Genomic DNA, 27,681 nt, shown 5'->3' with positions numbered 1-27,681 from the left:
CCCTTCGTGAGGCGCTGAGTTCTCACAGGTGTTGATGTGGTCTGGATGTTGTCCTGTGTCCTCTGTTCTCTATTCTAGAGTTGTCTTTGTTATATTTTCATAAATATATGTGGTTTTGGGAGGAGATTTCTGCTGCTCTACTCAAGTCGCCATCTTGGCTCCACCTCTACAGGTGAACATTTTCGAAGATACAGTTCTAGTGCTTTTTAAAATGATTTATCCAACTGCACAAAGAAGGAAAATTTGCATAGCAGAACACTGATGCCAAAACTTGCCAAAAGCAAAACTAACAAAGGAAATGAGAGACTAGTCTTAGTGATCAATGTAAAAATCTTAAGTCAAATATTTATATAATATATTGAGTACAATCATTAGTTCATTTGATGGTGTTTTATTGAGGACCTACCATATGCTTAGCTCTGTGCTAGGGAATCAGCAGTAAATAAAACAAAAATATTGGGAAGTCTGTTACTATAATTTATATATTAATAGATCAAAAGAAAGAAAGCCAGAACAATATCTAAAGATGCCCAAAGAGCATTTGATAAAAGTCAATATCCATTCCTAATTTTAAAAATATGCTTAATAAAGCTGAACTAGATGCATACATCTTGGACATTGTAGGGCAAAATTTGGCTAAAACCAAAATTTAGCATTTATGGATTTATAGCACTTACGAATTACAGAATTTTTTTATTGCAAGTGGCCACTAATGACTCAAATTGGCTTTAGCAAAACAGAATTTATTGGTTACCCTTCAAGGTACCTACACAGATACACTCAAGGCTTTGAACTGAACTCTGCATTTCTCCAACTCTCAGATGTACCCTTGCATTTTGACTTCATTTTCAGTCTCCCTGTGGCAGCAAGGACTGTTAGGTATGCTAGGTCTTCGTCTGCTCAGCTTCAAATCCAGCAGGAAAGTAAGAGTGACTTTACTCAGTTGCTCTTACATAAATCACAAATTCACTCTAATTAGCCCAGCTTGGATTGTTTCTCATTCCTGAACCAATCACTGTGGCCAGATGAAGGCAATTCTCTAGGTGGCCAAACCTGAATCATGTGTTTTACCCCTAGAAGCACATGGACTGATGGTAGAGGAGGAAGTGTTCTTGGGAAAAAGAGGAATGTTAGCTAGGTGGCAATTATCACATTAAAGCAAGGTTTTGACTCAAAAAAGCAAATAAAATAAGTGGGAATATATTTATTAAGAAATATGAAGGGCCAATGTTACAACTCTATTTGGCAATGTAGAAAGCATTTAAATTAAACAATATAACTTGTTCCTGGATAAGACTCAATATGAAAAAAATGTCAACTTTTTCCAAATTACTCTATACATTCAATATGATCCCAAACACAAGGCAACAGATCTCCCCCCTCAAACTTGGCAAAATAATTCGAAAGTTCACCTGGAAGAATAAACATTCAAATATACATGTTATGTGTTTTCAAATTAAGAAAAATAGGTAGGAAAACTAGTCCTCCTTGTATTAAAACATTGATCAAGAAGCATACAAATATTTTAATATTTTAGCGGTTATTTAATTTACAGAAGTACACATTCATTTATCCAGTAAACATCAAACGAGCTCCTGCTGTCTGCCAGGTCTGTACTATGACTAGCCAAGAGCAATTAAGACACAGTCTCTATCCGCAGTCTAATTTGGAAGCGGAAAGCATCGGTGTTAGAGTCAGACCTGGGACTGAGAATGGTTTTACCTGTTTGTGAAATGTTCCAGAGACACAGAATATAGCAAATGACCAACAAATGTTATCTATTATTACAAAATGTGGTACCAGCTATACTAGACAGTGTAAGCAAAGTGTAATGGAAACATAAAGGAAGGAGCAAGTGGGAGCAGGTAGGGACAGATCTAGTGGTTTGCTAAATATTAGAGGAAGCTGGTATTACTTCCCCTAACCAATTTTATCTGCACTGTCCTATAGACAGGCACAATGATGGAAAGTTCTCTACCTGCACTGTCCCGTGAGGTAGCCATTGGCTATATGTACTTACTGAGCACTGGAAATATAGCCAGTGGGACCAAAAACTGATTTTTTTAATTTAGTTTTTTAAATTTAATTTTAACTAATTTAAAGTTCATTAGTCACAAGTGGCTGGCTAGTGAGCTACTTTATTGAACAGTGTAGGTCTATGAAATAAGAGTAACATACAAACCAAAGAATGATATAATGCCTTATTATCTGGAATCTGAGAACTATACTGATAGTTTACATCAGCTATTTGTTTCACCCCACCCAATTCTCCCTCAAAATTTCTGAATTCACTTACTGTTTTGCAATCCTCAAATGTGCACCCAAACTCAGGGTCTGAATTTGGGGGACTTTCCTGTTGCAGAGACCAGATGGGATGGAGTGATACAAACAGATAATTGCTGGGTGAAGGAGACAGTCTCTGGCAACTGGTGCTTAAAAAAAAAAATGGAGTTGCTCAAAACAATCAAAAGGCCGAGTTGTCTATTGGCCTCAGTTTCCCTCTTCTACACACATCTTCAGATTGTATTTGCTCTTTAAACTTCTTTTCTCTTTCAAGTGTACCATTGGTTTTCAGTAATATAAAAATGTCAAGTGGGACAAAGCCACAAACATGGTTTGTCATCCCGTGCTATGTTAATGAAGAAAAAATCAACAAAAACCTTGAGATCAGCTTTCTGGATATAGTCATTTAAAAAAGAATTTTAAATAAGAAAACAGCTAGATGTAGCCACAGATAAAAGCAATAGCAGAGAGAATAAAAAATGGGAATCTAAATTCCCAGGCCATTCTGGAACACAGTTTCTCTTCTGTGGGATTGTATTGTAGATCGGAGGAGGCGTGTGTGGCCAGTGACCATCTGGCACACATTTTCTCAAGCTGACAAGCTATATGTGATTTAGTGAAGAAAATTTTTGAGAATTCTAGATTTTTTTACCTGAGATGTAGGAGGAATCTCTTATAATACTCGCTTGCGAAAACCTAACCTCCCCTTTTTTATTTCAATAGCTGTAACTTGAATAGAGGGCAACCTGAGGGGAGATGATGTGAGATACAATATGCACAATGCCATTCAATGTTGCTTAAAAGGCTTCCACATTTGTCCATCCATCCAAGGACTCAAGTCATCCTCAGAAATCAACTAGTCTGCTCCACTAAATGGGTCAAGTAGTAGACTCAATAGTCTAGGATGAAGAATCCTGTTTGCTGTCTTCTTTTTCTATCCTGGGTTACACACATGGACAGAATTTAAGTACTTTTTTCCTTAGAGACATATAAAACCTTTACTTCATTTGCTAAACTATTTAAGCTATTGCCTAAAATGTTAATCTAAAAAACCTATAAACTAAAAGGGCACAAAAAACTCTCAATCACACTGTTGGTCATGGGGGTGGGAGTACAGCCCAGAGAAGGGCTCTGGGACATCTTCCTGTGTTGACAGATAGTGACCGCGCCAGCTGGGGTGAGGGCTTAATGATACGGGTAACTGCTGGACCACTGTGTTGTGTACTCGAAACCATTATAAGATTGTATATCAACTTCAGTAAAAATACCTACCAATAAAAATATACAATTTAATTCCAAATTATGATCTGTCACAGGAGAGAAAAGTTAGGGAACTGGAGGGAAGTAAAGAGGAAAGATAAAGACAACCTGGTGATCAAAGTAAACTCTCATTAGCAGTTTGTAAATGAATTGTTTCATAGACTATTCATATTCCAATTAGCTGGATAACCAGTATTCTCCTACTTCAGTCACTCTTCTAAGCACAGGGGGCTTGGCTTTCCAGATAGTAACCACGGCAGCCAACGGGAAGGCAGCCCGCCCTGGGCGCTCGATCACAGCGGCAGGGCGCTTCCGCGGCGGGGACAGAGCCAGCCTCCGGTCCCATCCTGTCCTGCCCAGAGGTTTTCTTCTCACCACATAAGGGTATCTTAGTGGCAGCAGCTGGCTGATGACTTTTTTACAAGATAGGTTGAAACTTTCTCTCTTCAGAAGCAACACTTCCTTTCTCTTGAGGAGGAGGAATTTCTTCTAAGGAGGAGCTTGACTAAGGTGACCATCTTCTGTCTTTATCAAGCAGGCAAGTGAAAAGCATTTTTATAAGGCTCTTCATTGGGGGTTTCTGTGTTTCCTTCACAGAGATTGAGACAGTGAAATTGGCCCGTTCTGTCTTCAGCAAACTCCACGAGATCTGCTGCAGCTGGGTGAAAGAGTTCCCTCTCCGCAGAAGACCACAGCTGTATTATGAGACATCGATCCATGCCATCAAAAACATGCGCAGGAAAATGGAGGACAAACATGTCTGCATTCCTGACTTTAATATGCTCTTCAATTTACAGGTAAAGGGCACTTCTGAAGAGTCTGTGAGATTTAAAAAGCAAAACAAAAGCAAGTACCTGCATGGTCCTGCTTTCTCACAAGGGAACTTCTGATACACCTCTCTCTCTGATAGGCTGGAGTAGGAATAAGGCAAAGCAGCACACATTTGCTTGCATTAGACAACAGAAAAAGAATGATCTATTTTATCTTACTTTGCATAGGGAATGCATTCACAAGGTTCAGAAGCTAGAAAATAAAAATCTCTCTTATCCTTGTCTCTCTCACTCAGTTCCCTTCAATGAAAATGAAAGGGAAGTTACCAGTTCCTTGTGTGAACTCTCAGATCTATTCTGTAAACATACATGCAAAAAAGAAAATAGTTTATCTCAATAAAGCTGTTTTGTAAAAAAAAACTATTTCTATAGGACAGCCAAGTGGTGTTTATTAAATTACCACATTAATTACTATGTTGCTGAAGCAACACAAAACAAATATAAAAGGATGAATTTGAGCCTGAGTTTTCTGATGTCATGTGATTTTTAAAAAAATGTTTTCTGACATAGGAAGGTAGCTGGAATTATATTTTATGAATCTCAGCGATTAATAAATTGGATCGTATCAGCCTTGTCAACTTAATAACCATTTTCTTGTTATCTTCCTTTTTTCTATTAAACTATTATGTTAATGCAAGAAGAGGTATGTTTGTTTCCTTTGCCTGCCAGTTGCCTTTTTTCTTCCCACAAGTCCATAACTTAAAAATTACAATGTAGTAAGTTATACAGAGCACAATATTTCCCTCATTTAGCAGCTAAATTTAAATTTTAGCTAACAAGATCTGATAAACAGTGATGGTGGGCTGCTAATTGGAGCTTATGTTACAAAGACAGATCAGTTGATAGCTTTGTTCCTGAATGTTCCCATCCCAGGCAGATGTAACCCAAAGGTTGCTGTGTGATAAACAACCCTTACACCACTCACACCCACCTGAAGATCATACTCAGGTCGAAGGGCATCATTGCTTTTTGTTGACCTGGGTGGCTTTCATTTTGCCTCAAAATCAGCCCAAAGACCTGACTCAAAAAGGAGCACCTTGCTATATAGTGAGACAGGCTTTGAGGGCAATTTAACAACACATATTTGGAACATTGTGAATTTTCACGTTTTGATTTGATAATTTTACTTTTACTTTTATATTGTAAGGAAACAAAGGCACAAAAGTCTTACATATATATTCTGTTTGATACAAATGTTTTATGTAACATTTTCCATAATGTAATTTTGTATTATTTTATATATGGGGAATGTTAACTATGATATACTCTCATAAGATGTATAATACATATCCATTTAAAATAATGTCTGTGAGCAATAGTTGATGATATGGGGGAAATGCTAATGATACAGTAAAAGACAAAAAGCAGGATATAAAATTTCATGTACAGTATGATCCTAATTTAAAAACTTATATGTATAGAAAACTTGTCAGTGGATGGTGGGGTTATAGATGTATTTATTTCCTTTACACTTCTTTATTAGTCTAAATAAACATACATTGTATTTATAACAGAAAAACATCCTATTTTTCCCTTTAAGAAGTTATACTAATTTTAAGAGCTCCACTTGGCTTCTGTTTCTTCTGATGCTGTATTGTTAAAGAACCTCCCTATCAATATCACATTCAGTTATATTCTTATGTTCCCATAAAGCTGTCATTGCCCCTCTTTGTGATGACCCCTCTTCAGCACACTAATCACTCAAAAACTGCTTGGATATGCTGTTTTTCAGTTTTATCCCTATCCTGCCAACTGAGTTGTTTAATACTGAGTACTGCTTTAGTACAAGTAGAAATTCTGTATGTCAGGACTTTTCTCCTAGGTAGTTCTATTTAACCAGTTAATCTTCAATGGCATTATGGAAGGTGTTGATTAAATTGCTAAACTAACTAGTTGTAATGTCTTTATTAGGTGTACATTTCATAATACTTGGGTGTCACCATTATCCTATGGACATTTATATTTTGTAAAGGTAGTATACTTTTTAAAAAAACTATTTCAAAGCACAAATACACCTGTTGCTTTAATAGTCCTTCTAAATCCCCATGAGATAGCAACTCATCCCTGCCTAACAGAGGAGAAAACAAGCACAAAACAGCTATATGATTTACTTTGTGTATTTAATATACTCGGAATGACAAGGCCTGGACTCTTCTGAGCTCCTAGAGCCCAAGGAGGAAGTCAAAGCTTGCAAATGAAAATCAGTACATGCTGTTGCTTAAAGTAGGAGCCCAGGACTCAGGGAGAGTTTGGAGAGTGACATGTCTCGTACATGAGCTAGATTCGACATTTAAACCCGAGTTGAAGATGATGAAGGAAACTACTTAATGCTTTAAATACTGTGGTTTAAACTGTGCTTAGGCTTCCTTTGTCAACATCAGGCACAGGTTTGAAGACCCTTCTTTGGCAGTTGCCTTAAGTAGCCCTTCAAGGAATGGGTGGGCAAGGAAATCTTGGATTAGGGGGCACACAAAGGTGGTCTCAGGGCCTTTGGATATCAGAGGTGGTGCGCATTTGGCTAACCAGTTTAGAGACTCTTATTTACACTAAGAATTCAATGTGACCATGAATGATTTTAAAGGAGACATTATAATTTAGAAATATATGTATACTTTAATTATCTCTAAAATACAAATATTTTAAACAACCTAACATAGTTGTGCTGGAATTGTGTGCTGGAAGGGCAATTATTTCCTATTATTCTCATTTTCTAATTTTATTATTAAAATATTTTCATTTTGAAAAACTGCTTAATCCAGAACAGCTCTTGCCCAATTCCTCCTCAGACCTTCTCTTTCCTCCTCCACCCCACAACTTTTCACAGCCGTTTTGAAGCAAATGTGTGGGGGTCGGTTCCATGGTACAAGACAACAACTTTCGCAGAGAGAGGGCCCTTCAGCCAGAGCTTTTGGACATGATACATTCCAGTGTTCTGGTGTTAAGCACAGATGCCCTAATATTGTAGGTATTCTAGCTGTTGATCAGGCATGTCAGAAAAGGGAAACATTTAGTCTCATTATCTGGGTGACAAATGCAGGGGAGGAGGACAGGCAGCAGTGCAGGGCATTGGCTTATTCAAGTCATGCTGTACCTAATTCCCTTAAATGCTTCTGTTTCTTTGACAGGACCAGGAAGAACAAGCTTACTTTGCAGTGTTTGATGGCCACGGGGGAGTGGATGCTGCCATCTATGCCTCCATTCACCTGCATGTTAATTTAGTACGCCAGGAAATGTTCCCCCATGATCCTGCTGAGGCCCTGTGCCGGGCCTTCCGGGTCACTGATGAGCGGTTTGTACAGAAAGCAGCCAGGGAGGTATGTCGTTTTCTCAAAAATTCCAGCTGTGAATGACTACTGAGCTCAGCTTGGTTTGCGGTTAAAGGGCTATTTTGCACTTTTTTTTTTGGAGCCGGGGGCAGGCATTATTTAAAGTTCTCTTCAAGGCTATATTCTTGACCCACAGTATTGGATTGTTACAGTTCTAACTCCCTCTTCAAGAACAGTTTTAATGGGGTGCTATGATGTCTGCATAGAATCTCCCAAACAGTAGTTTTCTGGAAAGGCAATCCCATTGCTGGATTTGGCAGGTGAGTCTCACCTTTCTTACTCACTGCTGCCTGTCAGCTTCACACCAGGACCATCTCTCGAAGTAGAATTTTGCTGACAAGATCTGGATATGGTAATTAAAACAATGGTCTAAAAAAGAAACAGAAGCTGGGATTACTCCCATACATTTGCTTCTAAATGGGTTGGCAGTGTGTTCCTGTTGTGTCTCTTGAGGGAAAATTTGCTTGGAGTGAGTAAATCCTCAGATGATCCTTTACTGATTTTTCTCTTAATAGGAAGAAAAGTCAGAACTCATGTCCTATTTTCTTATGGTTAATCAGACCTAAGGTATTTATTCTGAATGACAGGGGCTGTATATTAAGATTTAGATGTAAACATTTTAATCTAATTATATTTCTTGGCATTGGTACATAATTAACTATAATAATTTATATTCATTCTAACTGGGGGCCAACAGAAAGAGTATAATTTTTAATAGTAATTACAGAATTTCATACATCCAGAAAACCCTGCCCTATAACTTAAACATTAGCCCATTTTGAAAGGGACTTGGAGAGAACAGGGTACGTTCAGTCCATTTCTTTGATCTCATAGTTGTACTACCCAGCAGTTGTGCAGATTGGAATTAATGAAACAGTAATTTAGAGCTATTTGGTATTAAGCAAGGGAAATATTCTGTGTCTCCCCACCCACACCCAAGGTTTAGATTAATATGCAAATACAACAACAGTAATCACTAGGGTCTGCATATGGAGGTGGAACCAGAAAACAAAACAGTCGTTGACCTCAGACCTTCTCAGTCTCTTGGGAACCTCCACTGCTTGGCTCCGCCCCGTGGAGCTGCCGCTGTCGTCCTGCTGAGGAGGGGCCTGGCCCAGCTAGGCGATCTGTGACCTCCGCCCTGAGAGGCGCTCACGTGTTTGTTTTCTTCATCTTCTGTTATATCCCTTTATCTCTGTGTCCTCAAAATTATGGGGTTTTTTTTGGATCATATTCATCTGATTTGCTTTGCCACAATCCTAGGGTCTCTCTTTCTTGCCAATAGTTCTCCTGAATAATTCAGGTTTTCTCAGCTGTTAATTTTCTCCTTGTGCTTCCCTGTGCTGCTAACTGCTGGGAAGAAAGCAGCTATTCCTGTTGGGGAGCAGCCCTGCCTCCTGTCCTCCAGGGTGTATGCACTGGGTCTTTATCATGTGTTCCAGGGGGCTGAGTTTTTGAACATTCTGTGTGGGAAGATGTTTTATTGGTGGGTGACGATTTATAACAAACTTTCCGTATATAGGGAAAATGAGAAGTTGTTTTTCTCATTGGATACAAGGGGCCTTTTACCACCTTTGACGCATTGGTTCTAATTTGGGCTAAAGCCCTAGTAACAGAAAGTCATGATCATTTGGTGGTGACTCATGTCAAATAGAGATGTCATTTTAGTACAGTAGCATCAAGAGCTACTGCAGTGAAGTTCCAGGCTGTTAGTTCTTTATGCAATGTCTCAAATGCAAAAGCCCCTAAAATTATTATAGTGGAGTTTTTCTCTTCCTTTTTTAAAGGTATAAGTAACTTAACACTCCAGGGATGTACGTTATCTCTTGGCTCCTAGTATGGAAGTATTTGCTGTGTACCAGTCAGATGCTTTATAGGTGATTTTGTAAAGCTAGAACTCCCTCCTGAGCATACAGTAGGTCAGTAACAAAACAGAGGCCAGAATATGGAAATCTTTACTCTATGGGTTGATATACTAGATTTAGCACAGAACTAGGAGGAAAAAGAACTCCAGTTCTGGTTTGTACAGTAATCAGTGGTCTGCCCTTGGGCAAGTCACAGACCCTGCCGCAGAGCTCTTAACCTGCGCAGAAAATGGGGTGGAGTCAGCGATCATCCTTGCTTTGCACAGCACAGACAATGCGTCTGTGTATCACATGAATGCATACATGCACACAGAAAGCCACTGAGAAATTGGAATTCCTGTTTATTTGTGAAGTCTAGTTATTGTAAATCTAATTCCCAACTGAAAAGTTTATATTCTCAGCAAGACTTTGATGTCTGTTTATTTTTACTGACTCGAGTTTTTATTTACATTATTTTCAGAGCTTAAGATGTGGGACCACAGGAGTGGTGACTTTTATCAGAGGCAATATGCTACATGTGGCCTGGGTGGGTGATTCCCAGGTTATGCTTGTGAGAAAGGGCCAAGCTGTTGAACTAATGAAGCCACACAAACCGGACAGAGAGGTAAGTATAATCTGTTCTATTAGGACACATGCCACAAATGCAGTTTTCTAATTGTTAAGATTCACTTAATTATGATAAGTATTGCCATTATCTCAGCAACTATGCCCACCTTCCAAAGGAGAAATAAAGAGAACCTTTCTAGGAAGCTGATAAGTACTATGTCTGTTGTTTACTGTTAAGATAGATGAATAAATACTGAACCCAGTTATTTGCTTCTTTCTATGCATTGCTGTTTAGGATGAAAAGCAGCGAATTGAGGCCCTTGGAGGTTGTGTAGTATGGTTTGGTGCCTGGAGGGTGAATGGAAGTCTGTCAGTCTCCAGAGCTATTGGTAGGAAAAACCAATTAATTTTTGTTTCTCTAGACTGTCTGCTTCTAGTTCATTGTCTTACATTAACTCTGATATAAGGGAACCTAAGATAATAATTTGTATTATCATAGTGTTTGCTGTTTAATATAACAGTTGGATAATGCCTCTTTTCATTATTTGATTTAATTAACCTCATTTATATATTTGAATCCCATTATTAAAACTGAGCTATATTAAGAAATGCAGTTTATTAGTTTCAATTTTTTTTTAAATAAGAGCCTTTAATCTTTGATACACAATCTGCTTAAAACCACAGTGATCCTCATTTCATTCCATTTTGAGTCATAAATTTAGTATTTTCCATAAAGTGGAAGGCTCCCCTCCCCTATATTTTTTGCTTGTATCTTAAAATCTTTTTTAGAATTGAATTCTAAAATGACATAAGCAACAGAGAATAACTTCATAGGAAAACCAATTGTGCTTTTTAGATGAAAGTAATATTCTATATGTGGAATATAGCAAGTTGCCCGATAACCCTAGGGTTTCAAAGAATTTGTCTTTGGGATCTGAATTCTTCAAAAGAAGGAGGAAGTCAATGAAACTCTAAAACTTAGAGAACAACTAAATGACTGGATGAAATGTCCTTTTTCTTTGTTACACTTTGGAGCCTGGGTTTATTATTTTTAGGCTTCATGGTTTAACTTCCGTTCTGTTTTTTTTTTCTTTAAAGAATAAATCAGTGTGTCTATATGGGTGATATGCCCATATGAATACATCCTGCAGTTCTTAGCCACTGCCTCCTCAAGAAATGAAGTTTGACTGACAGGGATAACACGGTATACGTGGAATTCACATCCAATCTCTAAACTTTGCTTATCATTATAAGATAATTGCAGAATATTAACAAAATCTCAAAAGACTGATTTAGTCTCACCACTGATATACGTTCCTCCCACTCATGGGGAGGTGGTGGCAAGCTGTGAAGTGGCCCAAATGTGAACAGAAGGCTCAAGGAAAGAGAAAGCTGAAAGATTCTGTAAATACCCTCTGAAAAATCAAGTTAGCTTTACCTTAGACTGAGGGAGTTCTTAGGAACTCTGGAATAAGGCCAAAAAGGGGGAAATTCTTATTTCAAAAATGTACCCCTGTATAAAATAACTTCCGATAACTCCACACAAAGACCTGGACTTCCTCTTGACCTTACTGTTTTCGTCAGAGTGCTGGGAGGCTCCTTTAATACTTGTTATGGAACCAGCTTTACTAGATGATACCTGCCCTTTCTTGCTTCTAAAAATATAACCCGAGGGGAAACTAAAGCAGGGAGAGTGTCCTTGGGTAAGTGACCGTGTACAAGAACAAGGCAAACTCCGTAGAGGAACCGACTTCCTAGTCGGATATGAAGATAGTGTTTAGGGGAGGAAATCCCAAGTATAGAGAAGCACAGATATGTGGGCGTCCAAAAGGGCATGTTGGGTTTTAGGAACAGCAATGTGTACAAGAGGCTGGGGCAGAAGGTGGCAGTGGTGAAGGTAAGTGTGTGCACCAGAATGTGAAGACCATGTGCCAAGCTAAGTAGTCTGGATTTTACCTGGTGAATGCGCAGAGAGAATGTGCACCAGGATCAGATTTGTATTTATAGATATCTGTAATGATGTTATGGAAGATGGATTAGAGTACAAAGCCTAGATGAGAGGTTGTTCAGGAGGCTGTTGATACCATTTGTTGCAGAGATGAGGACAGCTAAAAACGGATACAGAGGAGGGTATAAATTGATGAGACAGGAATGACAGTTTGTGGGGGAAGAGGAAAGCTAACTTCCAGGTTTCTGGCTTTATGACTGAGAAGATGATAAATCATTTGTAATAAAGCAGCAGCAGTTTGGGGGGTGGGGAGGAGGGCAGATAATGAGTTCACTTTGGACTTGTTTTATATTCTAGGTACCTGTGGGATGTCTTGGAAGATAATTTATATGCAGTTGGAAATGCAGATCTGGAGCTTAGCAGAGAGCTCTGAGTTGGATATAGAGATTTGGAAACTGATCCTATTTTGGCAATAATATTAGCAGCGTGTGAGCTGTTATGTATGTAGTAGTTGATACTGTCTGTAGGCAGGTATAACAGTCAGTGTGAAGAGAGACCAAAGACGAGACTCGTTACGTGAGGTAAAACAACGTAGAGAAGGTCATGCTCTCTGGGTTTGTATCTCGGCCCTACTGCTTTACAAGATGTGGGCCTTGGGAAATTTACTTAACTTCTCTATGTCTATTTGTTCCTTTGTAGGAACAGTAACAGTGCCTAACTCATGGACGTTTTGTATTAAGGGGTGTAATACACACACCACATTTAGAACTGCATGGCACAGTCTTAGCACACAGTCATTTGTTAGTAGTATTATTATTAAGTGAAGGAGCCTGTGAAAAAAATTGAGGGATCAGAGAAGCAAGTGGGGCATCACAGATGCTACGGGAAGAGGGTTCCTAGGGGTCAGTGGTGAACAGGGTCACATGCTACAAAAGTCAAGGGAGATGTGGGTTAAAAAAAGACATGGAATTTTGAAAATAGGAAATAACTGGGAACAGATGAGAGAAATGTTTTGGATTAGTAGGTGGAAAAAAATAATCAGGTGAAATAAAATGAACACTATCAAGGAATGTGCAGATTTCAGTTTCTTTTAGCAATTTAGCAACTTGGTGGTAAAGGGAAATAGAGTGGTAGCTTGAGGGAAAAGCCGATTTGGGAAAGAGTTGCTTTTATTGTTTTTGTTTTTGGAGAGATTTTAGATCAGAACATGTTTGTAGGATAAGAAAAGACAGCAGTAGAAGAGAACATGAAGGTGAGCAGCCAGAGCCCCAGAGAGGCCCTGCCGGCACAGGTGCTGTGGGGAGAGGAGGGCATCCCTCACTCCCCAGCAAATGGCGGCCGGTACGGGTCACTCTCTACAGACTAAAGAAAAAATTGGGGCTGGCGGGGGTGTAGGGATTGAGGGAGTTCGTGCCTGGTAACTTAATTTTCTTTGAAGCAGGAAATCAGGCCACCTACTGAAATCCAGTGGTTTAACTGGAAGAGGGAGTTGAAGAATGTAAGGATTTAGAAAGCTCATGGAATAAAATAGGGGCTAAATAGGGACAAAAAAAGGGACTCCTGAGCAGAGTTCTACTCTTTTTAGAAAATCAGTGACACTTAAAGCTTTAAAAATGAAAAGCTTTTCAGCTGTTTCTCCTTCTGAGCCCTTATGATCCAAAGTTGACAGAGGCATATTATGGTTCCTAGCCTATGGAGAGGGAGGGAGAAGACAAAAGGATGCCTCCATTTCTACCATGACACGGGTAATCATGCCCTCCTACCAAATTTGGGGGCAAAATGTCATGAATTTGACATCCAACAGTAGAGCAGGTGAAAAGCCAGAATTTTGGCAGCATTTTCTCTGTGCAAATCTTTGTATGTTCTATTCCAAACTAACAGTTGCAGTAGCCCTTTAATTGAAGCACTAAAACAAGATTTTTGGGAACAGTATGACTCAGATCACATTTATTTTTAGAGCTGGAATTCAGAAAATAATAATGCTGATAATAATAGGTGGAGTGGGGGATGGCAAAAGTTAGTAAAGTGGATAATCCCGTGATTGGAACTTTTAATAAACAGGCTGTTGGGAGGCATCATAGTATAGCAGTGAATGTGACAAAATCAAAACCATGCTGAGGAAGACGGGTCTGGCTACTGTGTGAAAAAGACCATTTCTTACCTTAGAGATAAACTAACGCAGGTAATTATATTAAGTAAGGGTCTGTTGTTCAAGGTAGCCCATCATGCAAGCTGCTGGACGGGCGATGTGGCCCTCACTGGTCTGGCGGAGTTACCATGGGGCTCCCGTTCGGCTTTCTGGGCCTGAGGACTCAATAGGGATGTGAAATGTCGGTGAGAACTATTCTTGGGTAGGACAGAGCCTGTCACAGTGATCTCAAAAACAGTGACAATAGCTCACTTACATGAACATAGTTATCTTCATTTTATCTTCCCCTAATCAAAAAGTGAAGTTTTAGTACAGTGAGGACAGTAGTTGATGAGGGTTTTAAATAACATGTGCCAGGATTTTTATCCAAGCAGTCGAACTGCAGTGGGCATCCTTAGAGAAGCTATATGCCACTACTTTACAAATGATAAAGCACTTTGTAAGTTTCTCTTAGCTACTGTTTACCAATGAATTATGATGCCCTAATCTAGGAATTCTTGCTCAATACTTTGTTTTTTACATAAAGCAAAATCCCTTGTAATAAGCTACTGATTATCCAACAGGTTAAGGACGCTTTTGCTAGGCCCTCTTCGAACACCTACAGGGAAATTATGAATGGGTCTGGAAGTGCTGATTGATTGGCTCAGTGGTCTATTGACAGAAATGTAGGTCTCAACCCTATATTCAACTACACATTATTCCCTAATGGTTGCCTCTGTGTCTCTGCTAATGCTGGTTCCTCAATCAAAGGCCCAGTTCTGCCTGATGAGAACTAATATATATCCTTCAAGGCTCAGCTCTCAAATGTCCTTCTGTAAGTGGATGAGCTAAGCAAGGAGAGAGAGAAATAAAGGCCAGTAGGGACTTGGGGTTTTTCACAGTTGTTCATAAATGGAGAGTGAACAAGAGTGATGAAGACAGAAGGTGGGGATGGTCAGACATACAAAGAAGAGCAAGAAGAATATGCTAGTCCTGAGAACAAAATATGGTCATGCATCTTTAGACTGTTCTCTGGAAGTTACAAGTAAAACAGCAATAAAAAATGGGAAGCAAATTTGGGAAGACTTACATTCCAGTTCCCTTGTCTGAAGTTTATGATGACTTTTCCTGGCTTGAGAATTGGAAAAGTCAATCAGCATGAAGCCGCTGATTTGTAAACAAAGATAGAACAAAACTTGTTTAATGAAGAGAGTGATCAGAATGTCGGTTTTCAATGTGGACTTGTTCTCAAATCCCAATTACGTAAGACCTAACCACCAGTGAAAGAACAGATCTACTAAATCAGCGAAGTTTCCCAGGTGGGACTGAATTTTCCAGCACAGCAACCAATTTAGATGTGGCGTTTGTTGCCACGCTTATTTAGCTGAGCCTAAATCATAGCAAAAGGCGTAAGATTAAAAACCCAGGCTAGGTAAGAAATGAAGCCCAGTGAATGGCAGTTCTTCACTGAGAGTAAGGAGTTGAGTGCATTTGACTAACAGAGAACTCAAGTATTTTAGTTAAAACCAGTGTATAAATTCCCTCCCGCAAAATCAGATCTACAATCCAGTAAATTGTGATCAGAGCCATAGCATTGGCCATAAACATTCTAACATGCAAGGCAAACCCAAATCTGACCTTTCCAATCCCCACAGGAGATGCTGAGCACAAGCCGTACATCTGTGGGGATGCGGACTCTGCCTCCACTGTTCTGGACGGGACAGAAGACTACCTCATTCTGGCCTGTGACGGCTTCTATGACACCGTGAACCCTGACGAGGCAGTCAAAGTTGTGTCTGACCACTTGAAAGAGAATAATGGAGACAGCAGCATGGTTGCCCACAAATTAGTGGCATCAGCTCGTGATGCTGGCTCAAGTGATAACATCACTGTCATTGTGGTATTCCTGAGGGACATGAACAAAGCTGTAAATGTTAGTGAGGAATCAGATTGGACAGAGAACTCTTTTCAAGGAGGGCAAGAAGATGGTGGGGATGATAAGGAGAATCATGGAGAGTGCAAACGCCCTTGGCCTCAGCACCAGTGCTCAGCCCCAGCCGATCTAGGCTATGATGGGCGCGTGGATTCATTCACTGATAGAACAAGCCTGAGCCCAGGGTCCCAAATCAACGTGCTGGAGGACCCAGGCTACCTAGATCTCACACAAATAGAAGCAAGCAAGCCTTACAGTACACAGTATTTGCCACCAGTTGAGATGTTTGGTCCTGGTGCACCAAAGAAAGCAAATCTTAATAATGAGCTAATAATGGAGAAAAAATCAGTTAAGTCATCATGGCCTGCATGGAGCGGTGCTGGAGAGTTTCCCTCTTCCATTAATTTGAGTTCAGCAGGGCAGCAGACATACAGAAGGGAGAGCCTGTCTCCTGTTTGTTCTAGGTTGGAAAATGAACAGTTCAGATTTCTGGGGAAGAGAATTTCTAGATTGTCTCATTTACGCTATCATTATTCAAAGAGGTGGCATGGATTCAGGTTTAATCCAAAGTTTTATTCATTTTGCTCTTCTCAAGAGCCTTCCCACAAAATAGGCACTAGCCTGTCCTCCCTTATTCAAAGTGGGAAGAGAGCCAGGATGTTAAGTTCTCTGCTGTGGAGGCAAAATAGTCGGAAAGGGTACAGTGAAAACACGAGGAGGAAGCTCAGAAAGAGTCAGGCTGTTCCGCACCCAGGTCTTCCCGGGAGCTGTAAGATGCAGTCCTCTTTCCAGTAGGCTAGCAGGCTCTCCCCCAGTAAGACTCCACTATAAGAGTGGAAACAAGGTAGACATTTCTAACATACATGTGCTCATTATGAAACCATGGGTGGTTCAATTCTTAAATGTAAATAGATCTCTAGGAAACTCAAAATACAGTGTTTTCAATCTTAAAAAAAGTATTGGCAGTTTCACTAGCAAAATTATACAGCTGGTCCCTGTGTTGTATCTCCACACCTCCACTCAGCCCCCACCCCCTACCCCTTGTCACTAGTGGAAACTTGTGAATCGGTTATTTCCGTCAGGGTATATATATATATAAAATGTTGAAATGTCAACACAGTTGAAATCTGGTCTGATGTGCCTAATGTATCTATGGAAAACAATGCAGAATTAAGATTTAGTTGGGGAATGTTCCTCAAGACAGGAACTATGAGGGAAGCCCCCTTTCCCCTTTTTTTCAGTAGGTAAAGGACTTATAAAAGCCATATGGGTTTTAACTGGTAACAACGAAGTAGAAAACTAACATAAAAATGTCATTCTCAGACCTGTGAGGTGGCATATAGTAAAAAAATATTTACTTTTTTTTCTGTAACATAAAAGACTGAAAATTTTTGACTTACAAAGTATTTCCTAGGGCTGTAGCTGTTTGGGAGTTTCATAACCTGTTATGGTGCTTTGGATGGAATTTTTAAGTGTCATTTTAGAAGACTGCTGTCAAATGATCTTAACCTTTGATGCTAATGTTTTTCACTGTACCTTCATGTCAGGAATAAAGCTGGTTTAATGGAGATGATATTGGGTACAAATATACCAGAATCAGGTTGCCACTTTAAAAAATCAAATAGTGTTTGTTTTTCCTGCCTTCTTTAAGTTCACTGACAGCAAAGGCATACTACTATAAAATAAAAAATGGTTTTGGAGAGTAATCAATACTGGTTTTAACTTCTCTAAAGTTGTTTCTCCCAAAGAAATGAAGTAACTGTTGTTAAAGAGGCTGAAGTATTGCCTAAAGTGAGCCCAGATGCCAAATACAGAAGAATACAGATTACGGAGACTGAGGTCTCTTTAGTTTGAAATGGAGACCCAGGAATCCTGCTACATGCAACTTCATACTGCAGAGATAGCACATGGGTTTCTTGTGTCGATATTCACTCATTTGTTATTTTAAAATAGTCTTTTTTTGCCATTTCTGCAGTTTCAAGCCAGAAGCACATTTTCAGCTGAAGACAGCAAATAAGCCAATAATCAGACACATTCTGTGAGGCAGCCTCTAATCCCCTGAGTCATGACTGCCTCCGTGTGATGTCCCCCCTCCCCCCCGAGTCACCCGTGGGCCTGCCATGCCGCTGGGCAGAGGCTCCGCTGTGGTGCCCGCTCATTCCTGCCATTAGAAGGCACCAGATGCTCTTAGTCCACTGCCTGATTGTGTTTTTTTCATAATAATTTGATTACTTTGTTCCCTAGACCCATGATGGAGGACTAAAAGCCCTGGATTTTAAAAACATAGAGGACTGTTAGCATAACTTGGGTACCAGTGCGGCTGTATCAAATAAATGAGAGCAACTTTACCTTTAGCAATGATCAGATGGTTAATCTACAGATTTTATTTTTAAAAATTTGGATGTACGTATAGAGATTTTCAGTATTCTTCTCTTGATTCTGAAGTCATTTTTTCTTTTCTCAAGTCTGTGACACATGGTTGAAAAGGAGGGAGTGAACAGAGCTCCGGCTCCGGCAGCTCTCCTCCACCCTGATGCTTCACCCCGTACGCGGGCCTCACCCACGCACCCATTTTCTGAAGCCTAGGTCTTGTCAACCCGTCAGGTGCAGTGTCTGTTTCAGATCAAATTATCTAAGGAAACAAGAAAACAGAGGCAGTGGAATATTGGTTCACATAGTCCAAAGCACTTAGATAAGTTAAAAAAATTTTTAGGTATGTTCTGTAGTTGTCTATTGTTAATGTTTTTGATCAGAATAAAGAAGGTTAAAAGAAAAAAGGTACAAGTGATAAGTTTTTTTCAGTGGGGAAAAAATGGTTGGATGAAACCGGGACAAACACCAACCACATCTGTAAGGGTCTGGATTTTCTAGGTCTCACTAGATAAGCAGTGCTACCTCCATTCCTCATGCCAGTAGCCCTCTAGAAAATAGAGCAAAGTAGTTCTAGTGTGGTCAAGTTATAAACCAATATTGTGAAAAATAACTATTCACTTGTTCACAACACGCACTTATATAGAGTAGTTAGGTACCATTTGTAAGGTAAGTCATTTAAAATCCTGTAATACATATTAAAGTAGTGGTTATTGGTCTGATATATACTGCTCTTGGTGTTCTATAAGCTAGGTAAAAAGCAGTGCTTTGTGAAATGCAGTGTTATACCTTAATGCCACTGGTGATAGAAAGTAGTTCCCTTCAGTTCAGATCCTATGCCCTTATTTGCTGCTTGCTGATGTAAGCAATAAGTACCCCTTCTAACTAATGGTATCCACACATTTCTGTAACTTGTATCTAATGATGGTCTATCTGGTGATTGTAAAAATAATAGACAGATATAAAAGTATATAATATATATTAACTGTTAATGCTGAGGTATAGTCTGTGAATTACGTATTTTGTACTTTTACTCATTGTGTAATTTAGTGGTGGTGAAAGTTCTACACTCAATCTGTAAAAGTGGCAGTATCCCTTTTTCAATTTAATATGATCTGCATCAATTTGTTTGCCTGCTAAAGTTTTGTTAGAATAGGAAATAGTAAAACAAATATAAACAAGAAAGTGTAGTACTGGTTAGGAAACAGATTTCCAAAATTCCATGTACATTCACTGTGAGTTTCCAAAGGAATCAGTCTCCAATTGAAAGATTTCCTTTGTTACTTTCTGGATGTGTACTTTTGAGGGATATCTAAGGTTAAGTGACATTACAGCACAAGGGCTGTGCTAAAGAAGATGGTGGAAACACACATGTATATACCTTTTTCTTTACCTAGAAGTGCCATCCATTGTCCTTGAATTATAGAAGTTACTTTTGCATTTAACTAGGAGGATCCTTGAAAGTAATACCTTTTCCAAGGACAATGTCAACACTGAGTCTGTTTATAGTGGTATGTTGACATGATGATAGAGTGTCACGCTGCATCTCCATGACGACCGCACTCCATTGTGGGGACACTGTGCCAGTAAGTACATCCAATGAGCAGATGGAAGTGATGCTCAAAGAAGTTCAGTGTTACAGATAGAACTGCTGTGGTTCAAGTACTTCCTTCCATACTAAAGGCTTGTCAAGGCTTTGTGAAAAAGTGATCTAAACTATTATTTTTATGTTTAAAAATAACTTGGTCACTCAACGATCATTCTTACCTAAGCGAGGCCATCAAAGGAGACACTATAATTTTGGTCACACCGTCATCATTTGGGACATCTTTTTTTTGGATCGTAAACTAGTAAAAGAAAGTACATACTCTTCACCTTTTAAAATGATGTGATGTTAAAGGATAAATACACTCTTCTGTTTTGACCTGTGAATAGCTTAGATGTTTTTTTCAAAACATGATACCACCAGTATTATATATAACATGACTATTTTCCAGACAAATGGTACTGTGTTGAAAAGTAATTGTTACTTCCTCTAGCAGCATTTTAAGGACTATTTATTGTACTAACAAGAACGTATGATGTAAGATAGGGAACTCCAGACTGACACAGCAGTTGTTCTGGAAAAGGAAATACTCTAATAAACTTTGATGTATTAGATAACCCACAGATACATCATTGTTAACTCTCACTCTAGGTGCTTTTTTGGTGAGAGGCTTTGTTCTCTTGTTCATATTTCTCTGCAAAGAATTCTCTATGGAGTGAAGCAAATGGAGTAAATCATTTCTTACCAAGTAAATTTATCAATCTACAGACCTGCTCTACAGCTCACTTTTGAGTTCAGTTGTAATCATGAGTGATCCTTCATATTTATTAAAACTGTTCATTTGGGAAAGAAGTATGTTGAAATTTTGCCAATATCTTAATAAAACCCAGCAATTTAAAGCCACTAGTTATTTGTCTTTTTATTCAAAGGAAAGATGAGCTACTAGTTCTGAGGTTTAGGCTGCCTCAGAACAGAAAATAAAATCCTGAGGTCGTTTCCTTAAACTTTAAAACAACAGTTTCTTTTTAAAATGTTTCCTAAGTGCTGCTATAACTAACAAACAACTGTTCATCCCCCCAAACCCAGAAGAGATATTTCATGTTACATGTTTTTCTCCATAAACTTAGTGGGAGTAGTTTCCTAAAATAGATGAGGAATAGGGGCTAAGTGCTGACTCCTCAAATCTCCCAACTACTTTATTATTCAAACTCTGCATCCAAGCAAAGTTTTTTCCTTTCACTTAGTCTTTCTCCTTTTAGTTTAGGTTTAGTGTAGTTTCTTACCCTGGAAAAAAAGGAAATAATCAGGTGAACTGTAGTTGAAAGTCTGGGGGATTGCTGTTTAGAGAGTAACAGGAGATATAGACAGAAAGGAGGATGCAGGGGACAGAAGTGAAGATGATACAGCAAAATGCCAGCACCCAAGGGTGTGGAGTGAAACCCGACAGGCAAGTCAGCCTACTGATGTGCTGCACCATCATCACCCTCCTCCCCACCTCGAAGTCCTGGAAAACTAATTTCACATGATTTACAACAAACTTAAACTCTACATTCAGCACTTTTAGTATGATTTTATATAGAACCCAAAGAAGCAAGAATTGAGGGAAAAAAGTGAAGGTCTAAAAATCATATATTTTAAAGTATTGCTAAAACAGAATGAAAGAAGTAAGTTTATAGTTATTATTTATACTTGAAAAGATCATATTAGTCCAAAAGGAACATCTCTTTCTGAAGCAGCAGCACTGTTCTGTACCTAAGGCCAATCAGAAATGAAATGTTATCACTATAGGAACATGAAGCCACTAAGGTTAATCTTAGCAGCAATGAACCTCAAATCAAGAACAACTCCCAGTTAGATTAATTCAAACTCTGTAATTAAGGTCTAAACAGCATGAAAGGCCTGCCTATTTTTAGGTGTGAAAACTATTTGCCAAACTATCTACTGCCCTAAACAAGATGTGTTCTTTTCAGTAAAGTATATAGAGCATATGAAAACAAGAAAAAGTGTAAAAAATGTACTGCAGAGAGGGAAGCAGTGATCAGACCCTGACTCTAATATGACAAAGATTTTGGAACTGACCAAGAACTTTTAACTATGGTTAGTATGTTACAGAAATGGTAGAAAACATGCAAGATCATATGGGTAACTTCAGCAAAGAGATGGACACTAAACAAATGCTAGAAGTGAAAAATAATCTAACAGAGATGATGAATGTCCTTGATTGATTGGCTAATCAGTGGACTCTATGTTGCTAAGGAGAGAGGCAGTAAACTTAAAGGCAAGTCAATAAAAATTACCCTAACTGAAACATGCAGGGGGAAAAAATAAGTGAAAGAAAACCCAGAAAAGAATACATAAGAACTATGGGATAACATCAGTCTAACATATGCATAACTGGAATCCTAGAACAGAAAGATAATGGCAGAGAAGAAATATCTGAAGAAATAATGGCTGAGACTTTTCCAAAATTAATGACAGAAACCAAACCATAGATCAAAGAGCTCAGAGAACACCAAGCAGCATAATACCAAAAAATATACACCTAGGAAAAAAAAAATCTTCCAGATGGTTTCACTTGTAAATTCTACCAAATATCTAAAGAATAGATAATACTGATTCTATACATTCTCTTCCAGAAAAGGGAAGATTCATTTTAGGAGGCTAGCACAACTCTGACATCAAATCAGATAAAGACAGAACAATACAACTACGGACCAGAAACAGTGCCGAATGTTTGTGAGATACACCTGGAATCCTCATTTGTTGCTGTTGGGAATGTGAAATAGCAATGCCACTTCCCGAAAAGGCTGGCAGTTTCTTATAAAGATAAGTATTTACTTACCACAGGACTTAGTGCAATGAGTTCTGACACCAGCTACATGAAAGTTAGGCCAAACTTCACAGGTTAAGGGCAAAGTCCTCCACAAAACTGCTCTCATTTCAGATACCAACTGCAAGTTTCGGAGTCCCTAGGCCACCCTCATTCTGAAGGGTTGGCTACAAACTTGGTGGGGTTCCCTCTATCTGCCCATAGTTTGATAATTCACTAAAACAACTCACAGAACTCAGGAATACTTTACTTACAATTATAGTATTACTGTAGCAAAAGGATACAAATCAGAACCAGACCAAAGGACAGACACATAGTTTGAGGTCCTGAAGGGTCCCGGTGTGAAGCTTGCTTCTGATCAGGTCACATTATCCTCCCAAACATCAATGTATGACAATACAGAGTATTGCTAACCAGGGAAGCTCACCCAACCTTTTTTATTTTGGATATTATATAAACATGATTGATTCACTAGCAGTGAGGCTGAATTATTCAGGTTGATACCATGTGACTCAGAGCCACAATTCTCCACTCACATGGTTAGTTTTTCTGGCATGGCTAGCCTCCATCCCCAATCATCTCATTAGCATAAACTATCAGGACCCACCATAAATAATGACACTTCTATCACTCAGGAGATTCCAAGGACTTAGAGGCTATATCCCAAGAATCAGAGACAGAGGCTGGGTAAATTCTTTATTACACACCCAGCAACTTCACTCCAAGGCATGTATTAGCTTTCACACAAAAATCTATGCACAAATGTTTTGTAAAATTCAGTTATTCTAAAATGGAAATAACCCAAAAGTCTCCCAATGGGTAAGTGAATGAACTGTGGTATAGTAATTGAAATATTACTCATCAATAAAAAGGAACAAAGTACTGATTTACACAAGATGGATAAAAACTGCATTTTGATAAGTTAAGGCCTACATATTGTGTGATTATATGATACTCTGGAAAAGGGAAAACTAAATGGACAGAGAACAAGTCATGGTTGTCAGAGGTTGGGAGTGATGGTGGGGAATTTACCCATGAAGGGCTAGTACAAGGGAATTTTGGGGGTGATCAAACCGTTCTGCGTAGTAGTATGGTAGCTGATACATGACTCTGTTATTTGTCACAACCCACAGACCTGTATATATTATAAAGACTGAATTTTAATGTATGTAAATCGAAAAACCACGGATCAATCTAACTGTATTTTAAGTGAATCACAAAATCACACTGAAGCATCCACTTACAATTGCATCAAAAGAATAAAATACCTAGGAATATACCTAACCAAAGAGGCATGAGAGAAATTAAAGACAATGCAAATAAATGGAAATGTATCCCATACTCATGGATAGGAAGAATATTGTCAAAATGGTCATCCTGCCCAAAGCAATTTACAGATTCAGTGCATTCTCTATCAAAATACCAACAGCATTTTTCAATGAAACTAGAACAAATAGTTCTAAAATTCATATGAAACCACAAAAGACCCCAAATAGCCAAAGCAATCCTGAGAAAGAACACAAAGCTGGGGGTATTATGCTCCCCGACTTCAAGCTATACTACAAAGCTACAATAAGGTACTGTCACAATAACAGACACACAGATCAATGGAACAGAATAGAGAGCCCAGATATAAACCCACACATATATGTTCAATTAATAAACAATAAAGGAGCCATGAATACACAATGGGAAAAAGACAGCCTCTTCAGTACCTGGTGCTGGGAAAACTGGAGAACTACTTGCAAGAGAATGAAACTGGATTACTGACTAACTCCATAAACAAAAATAAACTCAAAAAAGACCTGAATGTAAGAGATGAAACCATAAAACCCTTAGAAGAAAACATAGCCAAAAATGTCTTGAACATAAAGTATGAGCAATTTTTTCCTGGACATATCTCCTCAGGCAAGGGAAAACAACATAAAAAATGAAGAAGTGGGATTATATCAAATTAAGCTTCTGTACAGAAAGGGACACCACCAGCAGAACAAAAAGGTATCCTACAGTATGGGAGAATATACATAAATGACTCATCCAATAAAGGGTTAATATCCAAAATATATAAGGAATTCATATGCTTCAACACCAAAAAAAACCCAAAACCAATCTGATTAAAAAGTGGGTGGAGGACCTGAAAAGAAAGACATTTCTCCAAAGAAGAAGTATGTATGGCCAAGAGGCACATGAAAAGATGTTCACATTATTAATAACCAGGGAAATGCAAATCAAAACCACAACAAGGTATCACCTCACACCAGTCAGAATAAAGCCACTATCCAAAAGACAAGAAATAACAAATGTTGGTGAGGATGTGGAGAAATGGGAACCTTCCTATACTGTTGATGAGAATGTAAATTGGTACAACTGCTGTGGAAGCAGTATGGAGGTTCATCAAAAAACTAAAAATAGAAATACCATCTGACCCAGTAATTCCACCCCAGGACTTTACCTGAAGAAAACAAAATCCCTGATATTTAAAGATATGGGCACTCCTGTGTTTACTGCCTCATTATTTACAACAGCCAAGATACATAAGCACCCTAAGTGTCCATCAACAGATGAACCAATAAAGAAATGTGGTATACATACACAATGGAATACTACTCAGCCATAAAAAGAAAAGAAATCCTGCCATTTGCAACAGCATGGATGGACCTACAGGGTATTATGCTCAGTGAAATAAGTCAGGCAGAGAGACAAATACCGTATGATTTCACTTATTTGTGGAATATCAAAACAAAGCAAAATGGAGTGAACAAAACAGCATAGACACTGAGAAGTGACTAGTTACAATGGGGAGGGGCTGGGTGGTGGGTGGGGAAGGTGAGGGGGATAAAGGGCACAGAAATTCTCAATCATAACAGAAGGTGGCCACAGGGATAGTAGCACAGCATGGAGAATACAGCCAACGATTCTGTAACATCTTTCTGTGTTGACAGTAACTGCATAAGAAGGAGTGAGAATTTAATAATATGGGTAACTGTTGAACCACTGTGTTGTATATTTGAAATCAATGTAAGACTGTATATCAATGATACTTCAATTAAATCACACTGAAGAGAATAAGGAAGAAAGGAAATACTGTTAACTCAGAATCTTAGGACCTCAATAACTTTGGAAAAGTGTTTTGACATGATACTGGAAGGTTTAAAATAAAAAAACTACAGTGTACTGTAGTGGGTTATAGGTCAACAGTTCTGAAATGACTTGGTTTGTATATGAGGGTTGAATTACTAAGTAAATACAATGAATTGAAAGGCTATTAGAGAAAGAAAGACATAAAAAAAAAGGAGAGACTAAAATGAGTGCTATGGAGTTAGACTCATGGTTTTTCTTCTTAAAACATTTACATATATACACATTCAGAGATACATACAGATGTGTGTACTTGCATGACTTAAGTATATGTTTCCTGTTCTATCCACTAATAGGGACTAGAAGCAGTAGTAGCTTTCACAGGCAAGATCCACTGGTGGGCACTAAAATTAGTGGGTAAGTGTTTAAGCAGAAACAGAATTATTTGCACTGCCCCAAATATTTAGTAATGACAAGGAGAAAAATAGTAAATAGTGGGAATCCTGGCAGACAGCACCATAAACAAGTAATCAAGATTAACTACCAATAATAAATACTCGCATCATATAGCCTCTAACACAATGTGCTGAGAAGGGCACATCTCCTCTGCAGTAGGCTTCTGAATTACACGGAATTTCAACAGAATATGAAAAACCATCAGACAATTCCACATTCAGTATTCTATAAAATAAGTGGTCCTCTTAAAAAAACATCAAGGTCATGAAAGACAATGAAAGACTGAGGAAATGTCACATACAGGGGGATACTACGGAAATAAAAATGCAATGTGGGATCCTGAACTGTGGAACAGAAAAAGGACATTAGTGAAAAAACTGGTAAAATCTGAACAAATTCTCTAGTTTAGTTAACAATACTGTAAACAAGGCTAATAATTTCTTAGCTCTGATCAGTGTTCTATGGTTGCATAAGATGTTGACACAAGGAGAAGCTGGGTAACGGGCGTATAGGAAGTCAAGATTTTTGCATCTTTTGTAAATCTAAAATTATCTCAGAAAGTTAAAAAATAGGACAACCTTTAGCTTTTTAATTATTAGGTATCAAAATGCTGGGTTTAGTTAAAGTGTGATGAATTGGACTAAGTACTAGACCAGCAATTCATTCCATCCTACCAGTGGTGTTGAGCCTTGAGAGAATCACAGAACCTCCTTGAACCTCATGTTGCTCTGCCAAATTGATAATGACACACAAGTCATCTACCTCAAAGGTTACTTAAGGATTCAGTGACACAGTAGGTCAAAACTGTCCAGAAAAAATATACTTGTGCACAATGCAAACAGTATTGTTCTATCTTGAGGCCTAAGAGAAAACACTATTAAGGAGAAATTTTTTAGGAATGAACTTGGGATAAAAACACTAAATATTGAAGTAAGGTAATAGTGGAAGAAAAGACTTAGAAAATCTATGCCCTTTAGGAAAAAGGGAAAAATTTAAAGAAGGAAAAAAGTGGGGATTCTGTGTGGATCCATAAAGTAGGACAAGCAGGGTAGAGCCACTGATTATAAATCTAGGTCCACTACTCATGACTTGTGCAGACTGTGGGTGATGACACCTACAAGCAGGAGAATGGGAGAGAGAGCTGTTTGCAAACTACATCATGAACAGCCAATGGGGAGAGGGAAAAGGAGCTAGGATCTTGTCCTATGTCTCTTCTCTTAGTCACTGCTACCTAAAATCTCACGCAGCCCAGGCAGGCAAACTGTATCAAGGAAGAGGGAAA

General features: G+C 38.7%; 2 protein-coding genes across 2 annotated transcripts in view; one reads left to right on the top strand and one right to left on the bottom strand.

Moving 5' to 3' along the window:
- The window catches only part of PPM1E (protein phosphatase, Mg2+/Mn2+ dependent 1E), a 227,094-nt gene extending 208,770 nt beyond the window's left edge, over window positions 1-18,324 (top strand). Inside the window, exons 3-7 of the mRNA XM_073235333.1 lie at window positions 4,141-4,340; window positions 7,499-7,687; window positions 10,025-10,168; window positions 10,406-10,499; window positions 15,842-18,324. Of these exons, the coding sequence (XP_073091434.1) occupies window positions 4,141-4,340; window positions 7,499-7,687; window positions 10,025-10,168; window positions 10,406-10,499; window positions 15,842-16,914 (1,700 nt within the window). The 3' untranslated portion in view covers window positions 16,915-18,324. The remainder of the gene's footprint in view (window positions 1-4,140; window positions 4,341-7,498; window positions 7,688-10,024; window positions 10,169-10,405; window positions 10,500-15,841) is intronic.
- Window positions 18,325-18,480: 156 nt separating this feature from the next.
- Window positions 18,481-27,681, bottom strand: part of TRIM37 (tripartite motif containing 37) — a 145,235-nt gene continuing 136,034 nt past the window's right edge. The window contains exon 26 of the mRNA XM_073235328.1: window positions 18,481-18,751. Coding sequence (XP_073091429.1) covers window positions 18,748-18,751 — 4 coding nt within the window. The 3' untranslated portion in view covers window positions 18,481-18,747. The remainder of the gene's footprint in view (window positions 18,752-27,681) is intronic.

The sequence above is a fragment of the Manis javanica genome, chromosome 4 (assembly GCF_040802235.1).
Source record: "Manis javanica isolate MJ-LG chromosome 4, MJ_LKY, whole genome shotgun sequence".
Taxonomy (NCBI): domain Eukaryota; kingdom Metazoa; phylum Chordata; class Mammalia; order Pholidota; family Manidae; genus Manis; species Manis javanica.
This window is presented reverse-complemented; position numbering and strand designations above follow the sequence as displayed.